This window comes from Canis lupus, chromosome 12, assembly GCF_011100685.1.
Source record: "Canis lupus familiaris isolate Mischka breed German Shepherd chromosome 12, alternate assembly UU_Cfam_GSD_1.0, whole genome shotgun sequence".
Lineage (NCBI taxonomy): Eukaryota > Metazoa > Chordata > Mammalia > Carnivora > Canidae > Canis > Canis lupus.
Window position 1 is genome coordinate 72,951,738 of NC_049233.1, and position 9,022 is coordinate 72,960,759.

General features: G+C 46.5%; 1 protein-coding gene across 1 annotated transcript; it reads right to left on the reverse strand.

The window, feature by feature from the left end:
- Window positions 1-2,179: 2,179 nt before the first annotated feature.
- Window positions 2,180-8,148, reverse strand: PDCD2 (programmed cell death 2). Its single transcript, XM_038555036.1, has 6 exons — window positions 7,841-8,148; window positions 7,136-7,378; window positions 6,667-6,795; window positions 5,335-5,438; window positions 3,547-3,660; window positions 2,180-2,769 (listed from the first exon to the last, which is right to left on the reverse strand). The coding sequence occupies exons 1-6, from the start codon at window positions 8,121-8,123 to the stop codon at window positions 2,611-2,613; spliced, it is 1,032 nt and encodes a 343-aa protein (XP_038410964.1). The 5' UTR covers window positions 8,124-8,148; the 3' UTR covers window positions 2,180-2,610.
- Window positions 8,149-9,022: the final 874 nt, after the last annotated feature.

Below are 9,022 nucleotides of genomic sequence, written 5' to 3' on the forward strand. Positions count from 1 at the left end.
CTAAATTACTAATACGGGTTAGAATTCCATTAAAAAAAAAAAATGTTTTTATGTCTCCTTATGCCTTATATTCTCCTCCCTCTCTTTTCCTTAAAACATTACAAGCCACATTTACAGCTGGTAGTTTCCTAGTTTGTTTTGCTGTTTTCAAACACATGGTATTGCTCAGCATGTTCCTGTGTTGTTTCCTGTATGCAAACGAGCACCTACATCCAGAGTCTTGGTCCCTTTGTAAAGACTAAGGAAGTGGTATGTTCGTTGTTAGGAACCAAATGCCTAGTTGTCTCTCTTCTCATTGATCTATGATTGCGTTTATGGGGTGCAAATGATGAATTCCAATTACTTCTTTTCCAGTCATTCATTAGAATTCTTTTGTAAAGTGATACACGTCATATAGCAGGATAAATGCTTGCTTCTTTCCCTTCGAAAGCTTTTGAGATAAAATACCTCATGAGTTCATATCAATATATCGAATTCAAATTCGGGACTATGGGGGTTTCATTTGATCATTTACATATTTTTTACACTGAGAATCCTTAATTTTTAAAAATACATGAAATGAGTTAGAAAACCCCAGTTTTTAGTAGATAAGTCTACTTTACCTTACATTATACCTGCAAACAGTCTTAGTTTACAATATTACCACCAGCGTGATTATCAAAAGCACTTAAACATACTTATTTTGCTGTGATATCCAAATTGTCAAGGGATCATGAGAACGGCATTCAGTATCTAAAATAACAGGACGAATGTATTGCTGTCGTAGTAGGATGAGCGGTTGGGTCAGGCAGCGTTTGAGCCAAATGTGTTTTGGTGGACAGTGGAGTACTTAGATTAGCAGTAGTGAGGGACATCCTCCACAGGAAGTTACTGGGTGAGATGTGAATATTTTATGGTGTTTTTAAATGCATCTTGCTATTTCTAGAGACAACTGAGTTGCTTCATGTTTTTATTTAAATTTTTGGTTTTAGGTTATTTTTATTTAGTATTATTTTCTGTACGGTCATCTTTTTAAGATGGATGCCAGTTGACATGGACACTTTCTGGTAATTTGGACTAGTCTGTAAGTGCAAAGACCCTGTGAACTCTTCACTGTGATTCCCAGAAATTGGCAGGGATGCACACGTAAAGGGCAGCCCGGCTGGTTATTCCCAGCACACCTGCGAGAATGTCTACAATCATTTGGTGAGGTTTCCAAACCCTAATGGATTTGCTTAAAGTCCTTGGCAGTCAGGGTGCTGATCTGCATTGGAAAACTGTAACATCTCCCGACTTCAGGAATCATTTATAATTTGCAATGTGAAGACCCCCCCACCCCCGCCACTAGTCCAGTTTTCCAGAAGCCACACATTATCACCATAGTTGTAGGTGATTCTGACTTTGCTCTCTCAGCTTGAAAGCTGTGACACCTTCCTCCTTCCTGACAGGTATTTAAAAGTACCCTAGTGGATTCCCATGTGGCACTTTGCTTCACTGTATTTTATACACACACTTCTATGAATTACATACACATAGGTACACATACACATAGGTACACATAGAATGTGGGCTAATGGGCCACGAGTTTCTCATATAAAAGTGTAGGGAGATAGCCAAGTAGTCAGTGACGTTAACATATGGTGTAACATCCAAAAAGACACACTTCTGGGAGAATATGGACCAACCTAGATTAGCTGTTGGTTTTCAAGCACTCCGTCAACAGCAGTGTCCCTTTAGGCTTGCTGTAGCACTTGGCAGGCGTCACTGGGTGTTGATAGAACCAGGAACCGTCACAACGTAATTGAGAAACACTATCGGCCAGAAGGAGCCTTAGCACGGTTAATAGGTTTAGCGGACCTCAGGGCCACATTTCCCAGTGGCTGATTCCTGCCTCCTTACTTGGGTTTACTCCCCACATGTACGCTGGTTAGGAGATGGGGGTGGGAGGACCTCATTCTTGCCTTGCAGCAGTCTCTGATCAAGGTCAGTTTTGAAGTAGAGCTTCTCTCCAAAGTCAGTTATTCATAACACTCACCAGCCTGTGAGTTCTGTATTTTTCCATTGTTCTGGGCTTCTGTGTATCCTAGAGCCGGTGACAGTGACCTGATTACCAGTCAAGTCTCTTTGGGTTTTACCCAAAAAGTTTTCTCTTGGTTTTAACATTGCATATTTTAGGAGGAAAAATGTTCTGAGTAATGGATTGTCTTAATTAGGCAATTAACCCATTTTTATTGTAGAAAGAAACACGTAGGTAAAACAATTATTTCACTTAGTCTCACCATCCTTAGTTAACTAGTTCCCACCAAGTACGTATCTTTCCAGGTTTCTGTGGACATACACATGTATAAATATTTTAACAAAGATATGAACATGCCATGAAGATCTTGGTGTCAGTTTAAACCTGTATCTTGTACGTACAAGTCTACATCATTAAGACTGCATTACCCTCTGTAGGTATTTACCAACATTTATTTAATTACCTGTCACTGGGCATTATTGTTTCACTAATATTTACACATTGTAAACTCGCCTAAAACAACATCTTTGTACTTTTGTCTCTTAGGATAAAGTGTAGAAGTGGTCTTGCAAGGTCTAAGAGATTAAGAGCATCTGTGAGGCTTTACAGTGTCTTTAGGGTGTATCTGTTATATCTTGCTTCCAGACAAATTCCTCTGTGTAGCCAATCCCCAGTCTACAGCTTTCAGCACAGGTGAAGACAGCCAGGACACCCCAATCGACACTCTTGCCCAGTCTGTCGGCCTTCAGGTAGTTGAGCAGCTGAGGCATGACCTGCAAAGAGGACGACTCAATCAGAGCCTTGCATCGAGGCAGGGAACACTGTCTGCTTTCAACAGGCCTGTGCCAGGGTGATTACAGGGATGCTGGTCTCTCAGTCTCTAGCTTTGACACCAAGAACCAATTACTGTTGGATACAGTCTTCACAATTCCTCTTTTCCCCTAAGCCACAAATAGTACCTACTACCACTGTAAGGTTAGCAGATCGGCTGTGGAAGAACACTTCTACCCAACCCAAATGGATTGTGATCCTTTTGAAAAACCATATGTCTTAATGATTATGTCCATTTGTTTTCCTAACAAATCCACAAGCTAACACCAAACAGTTTAGCACCTCTAATAAAACACTCCTGTCACAAAGTACAAAGACCTTAATTGCTGTAACAAGAAGGAATATTTAAAATTACAAAGGTAACAAAATGGAGACACCAAAAATGATGCTGTAACCGCACTGGGAGGGGGGAGGATGGTCCAGATGGTATAAGAAACTACATTTAAATCCTCATTACTGCACATGTCAGTGAATGGATAATGTCTAAAAACTAGTAAACTGACAAATTACCAGAAAAAGCATGTTATTTAGAGAGAGAAATAACTACCAGATAAGACCATCAAACCTAATCCCCTCCAAGGAATAAGCTCTTAGGTGAGACAAGGCACTTTCTGTAGCAACAACAGGATCCGTGTGTATGTGTTACTTTGGAAAAGTTTTATAGCATTTAATAAGATAACTTAGGGTGATCATATGTTAAAATACTCTTGAAGTCATACCTGGAATTCAAATATCCTCTTGGCACCACAGGGGCAATGTGGAATATCCTTTTCTTGAGGGATATTTTGACCAGAGATCCAGATGGGTGCAATCCCTCTGCCGTATCTGAGAACCTAAAATCAACCAGGATCATGTGCAGATCGCCAACATGTCACCTAAATTACCAGTGGTAGCCTGTGATTGCAGAATCATCTGGAGAACCCTGATGGAACACTCATCTGAAACACAGTTTTACTATTCCCCACCTCAGACCTGGCACTGTTAATAAAATGTCAAGTCAGTTATTTTAGCTTATCTGACTCTGGATACCAAAATCATATTTCATAGATGACAATATGGTTAGAATCTGAATCCTGAGTAGGGTCCCACATAATCCTGTTTCTCCATTACCAGTTTCTGAATCCAGAATGCAGCCCAGAGTCTGTGCTATCAGATAAAAGGAACCTCAGTTAAAAGATTTTGAAAGGGACGGGGCGTCTGGATGGCTCCACTGGTTAGGCACCTGAATGGTTTCAGCTCAGGTCATGATATCAGGCCTGTGAGATGGAGCCCAAGCTCCAGCACAAGGTCTACTTGTCCCTCTCTTTCTGCACCGCCCCCCCCCCCCACACACACAGGTGTGCTGCTCGCTTGCTCTCTCTTGCATACTCTCAAATAAAACCTTTAAAAAATTGAAATATTCTCTCTCCCTTTGCCCTCCCACCCCTGCTTGTGCACAGTCTCGCTCGCTCTCAAGTTTTTTGAAAAACATTTTAAAGATACAAATGCCAAGTAGTTTAGATAAATAATACAGAGATAAATGTCATTGTTAAGATCTTGCGCATCAACAGAATGGCTTTCCTGTGTTTTGTTAAAAGCATACACATTACTAAAAACTACCTTCTCAGTGCTTAGTGCTTACGTCTATCCTTATAATGTTCTTGCTCGGGATATTTATTTGATTCAGTGACTGCTTTATAGAAGTTTAGCTGAGCTTTCTGCAGTGATTTAGGGTCTTTATTTTATTTATTTATTCATGAGACACAGAGAGAGAGAGAGAGAAGCAGAGACACAGGCAGAGGGAGAAGCAGGCTCCATGCAGGGAGCCTGACGCGGGACTTGATCCCAGGTCTCCAGGATCACACCCTGGGCTGAAGGTGGTGCTAAACTGCTGAGTCCCGGGGCTGCCCTGATTTAGTGTCTTTAAGGGGAATGATGTTAATGGAAGAACAGAGATGGAAAAAAAAAAAAAACAAAACAGATGAAGACAGGAAACATTTGCTGAGCACTTACTATGTGCCTACATTCTCCCTTCATGCTCACAACTACCCTCTGATTTTTTTACACTGCAGATACAATGACATCAAAGCTCATTGTTTAATTCCAGGATCCAGGATTCTTCCCAATACCAAAGCCCATTTTTCTTTTCACAAAACTAGTGTCTGCGGTAACATGTCATGTTGGTTTTATAAGCAAAAGGTTCCTGTTGGATAAATGGGCAAAAATATCTATTCCTTCCTTCCTTCCTTCCTCCCTCCCTCCTTCCTTCAACTGGTACAAACTTCCTGTATTATAGGCAACACACCTTACTCATCGGTCTCTAATGCTTTCTTTAAAACACGGACCCTCTAGGTGATAAACAGTATAACCTGCAGTCTCAGAAACTACTGACAGGATCAGCAGGACCACTGTGTGAAAGGATTCCTGTAACAAGAGACTAGCTTTATTGTAGTTACTTCTCAGGGACTGTACCCGGAAAACACGGCCTGAAAAGAACACAAGAAGGAGTTGTAAGAGTTCTAGTTTACCTGTTCCGGCTCAAGCGCTATTTTAGTTTTAAACTTCTGGAAAATTTTATCTTCCTTGGATTCATGTTTGGCCATAGAATCCAATTCTTCCTCAGGTGCTTCACCTGAAAAGTCATCAACGTAACTGTTAAGGCAAGAGGACTAATCCCCATGACTTGACATTCCCCATGTGCTGAGGGCAGGAAATTTCAAACCACCAACTTAGAGTTAAATCAGTCAGATGTTCCCGTAGGCTTTCCCTATTTTAATTCATTAAAGTTAGTACTTCAGGACCATCTTATTTTCCAGGTACCCCACTTTGCTGGGCAGGTTCCTAGTGAGTGCTTCTCTTGAAAGCTGTCAATTAAAAGCACAGACGCAAGTCCTGGGTTTAGGACTTGTGCCCAGTAGATGCAAGGACACCCAGCAAACACAGCCTTTTATTCTCACTACTGCCCTTCCGCTGCCTGGACCGTCCCACCAATCTCCTGTCTCACACGTCCCTTCCTGGCTGGTACGCTCACTCCCTGTAGACCCACTGGCTTGTTCTCTCTGCACACTCCCATCCTGGAATCCCAGCTCCAAACCACTGCTGTCCTCAATGGGATTTAGTCTGTGTTACATGTACCAAAGCATATTTATGACAGCACTTGACGGTAACCTATTTTGAAGTCTGATTTAGACTCTCAAACCTAATTTTGTAGCAGTTAGGAACCGAAATTCTGCAGTCAACAACACTGAGCTCTAACTGCAGTTCTAAAACTTTGGTTACATGACCAAGTTACACAGAAAACCTCAAGTTCCTCACTGCAAAATGAGGTAGTTCCTAACTCACTGTACTGCTTGAGAGGAGATCATGCACAAATAGCCTTTGCTGGATAAATGCTGTCTACGCATCCTTCTCTTAAGTACCTGGCTGACCCTGGGACTAGAGTCCCATACCATCATCTCCAGGTAACCTGTAAAATTGGGAATCTGAAACCAGCTAAATGAAACATTTAAAGGGCCCTTGTCACCCCCACCCCCGCAACACTACACTACACACACTCACATGCTCCAACTACAACTGAGAAACAGATCTTGGGTCCAGATGAGCTTATCCAGTGGAGGAGCCTTATCCCACGACCACCCGGATACTGGATACTTGCCCAGACAGGTCTTCATCAGAACCACTATCTGATAAATACACCATGTGGGGAGGTACAGTATTTGAAAATTACAGGCTACAGACTCCAAAGTGAGTTGACTTCTCCTATCATACTGAGCCATACTTCTCCTCTCTTCTTGACATACTGAGCCTTTTCTTTCTAGCATTACATTTAATCACATAACGTTCTAAAGCTAACTCCTTACCCATGCTCCCCACAATTTCGGATTCATTTTCTTTTTCAACAACTTCATGCGTAATCTCCTCTTCTGTTTCTATTACAATTTCAAATTCTGGAAAAAGGAAGTTGTGGTCTGGAATTGTTCCATCTAAATCTGAAACAAGAAAAGGTAACTAAGCATCATTACTAATCCTTTAGTTTTAAAGAGGGTCCAATAATTTTCCATTTGTAAAGTGTATTCTATGTAGTAACAGTTTTCCCTAGTAAATATAATACACAGAGTTCAGCAGTTTAGATAATAAATTAATCGTCCGTATTAAGGCAAGTCTGAGACACAACTGAGCAGGCAAGACCTCATGGTTCCTCCTTCCTAGGTGTTGTTACCAGTTACCAAAATTTTGAAAAGTATGATACCTTCTCTAATCTTAACTTTTAACCTCAGAAGTGGAGAGAGACTATGAAACCGAGCCCGGACTGCAGAAGAGGTGCCTCACCTGGGTGCGAGCAGGCCTGCTTGTGCCCACACCTCCAGTCCAGAGCCTGGTGCTCCTTACTGCAGTAACGGGCCCTGTGGCAGCGGGAGCACGTTTTGGGGCCTAAGCAGCCACAAACCCTGCAGAGGTGAGCACCGGACTTGAGCTGGAGGCACACAGACTCTCCTGTCTCGGGAGGAGGATCCTCAGACGGTGGCTCATAGGAGTAAAAGTCATTTTTTCTGGGCAGCTGATTTCTAAAAACTACGAGGAAATGAGAAATGAAGCATCGTTAGTAAAACAATATAGCAACCGAAATACTGGGGCCTCCGGTTCACACAGAATTGAAAAGAGGGAACTTTTTGATGTCAGGGATCTTATTTTCTGAAAGAGGAGAAAACACCACGTGGAAAACAACAAACTAGTTGGGTATCCACGACCACTGAATGCGGTCTTCGAGCTCGCCGGGAATAACGCAAAGGCTCTGCCGGCCAAGTCGCACTGACCGCAGGGATATGGAGACGCTGTCGGGCCCAGCTCCCTCGGACTGTCGGACTGTCGGGGCCACAGGGCGACGCGGGGGCTGCGGGGGGCGGGGCCGGAGCAGGTGCGCGACGCCCGCCCCCGAGGCCCCGCCCACCCGAGCCCCGCCCCCCGCCCCGCAAGCCCCGCCCACCCCGAGGCCCCGCCCCCGCCCGCCCCAGGCCCGGGGCCGCGGCCGCTCACCGCGCAGACCCGCACAGCACGGCGGCGCCCGGCAGCAGAAGAGGAAGAGGCCGCGGTGGAAGGCGTCGGCGCGCTCGGGCAGCGGCGCGTACAGCTGCAGCAGGAAGGCCAGCGGGCGGCCGCACAGCGCGCAGGCCAGCTCCTCGGGCCCCGGCAGCCCCGCCGCGCCCAGCCACGCCGGCCGCCCGCCCACCTTGCTGGGGAACTGCTCGCTGCGCAGCCGCCACGCCGGCGCCGCCTCCGCGAAGCCCAGCTCGACCGGCCCCGCGCGGGCGGCCGCCATGGAGCGCGCGAGCCGGCGGCGGGGCTCGGCGGCGGGGCTCGGCGGCCGGAAGGCGGAAGTCGGCCACCGGAAGCACGCGACGGCGGCTCGGCAGCGATTGGGCTACAGGGAGAGGGGGCGGGACTAGGGAACTGGCCGGCCCCCCGCGGGCGCCGCGCGTCCCTAACTCCGGGTCACGGGGGCGCGGCGGCGCTTAGGGAGCGGGCGCGGGGCGGGGCGACTCGCCAGCCCTTCCCAGGGTTTCAGTTGGGTCCTTCGTTTGGGGCCCTCCCCTGTCCCGCCTTGTGGACGTGGGAGCCTTCGTTACGTCCGACATTGAGAGCTTTATTTTTCTAAGTGAAACTTGACGCGCGTCGGCGATGTCGCCGTCCTTCCCGCGGCCGGTCCCGCAGCCCCCGCCCGGCCCGCGGGGCCACCGCGCACGCGCACCTGCCGCGGGGCGAGCCCCGGCCCGAGGCCCCGAGGCCCCGAGGCCCCGCGCGGTCATGACCCAGGACCCAGGACCCGGGACCGGCCGCTCTGCTTCGGGCTCGGCCCCACGTGGACCTCGTGCTGCTGTTCCCGCATCTGTTTTACCCCGGATCACATCCACCAGGTCCTTCGTTTTGAAAACAAGTTTCTTTAATTTCACTTAAATCGTAGCATTAAAACACAGTAACATTCTCTTTCATCTTAGTGTTTGTTTTCTGGTGGTGTTTCCATAAGCACATGTTAATCATTCTAAAAAAAAAATTTATTTTACCATGTTATTTATTTCTCGGAGAGAGAACCAGCAGGGGGGAGGGGGGGCGGGAGGAGCAGACTCTCCGATGAGCAGGACCCGGTGCTGGGGCTGGGCCCTGGGGCCAGGACCGGAGCCACCCAGGCGCCCCCGTTCGTAGATTCTTAAGCAACCAAAG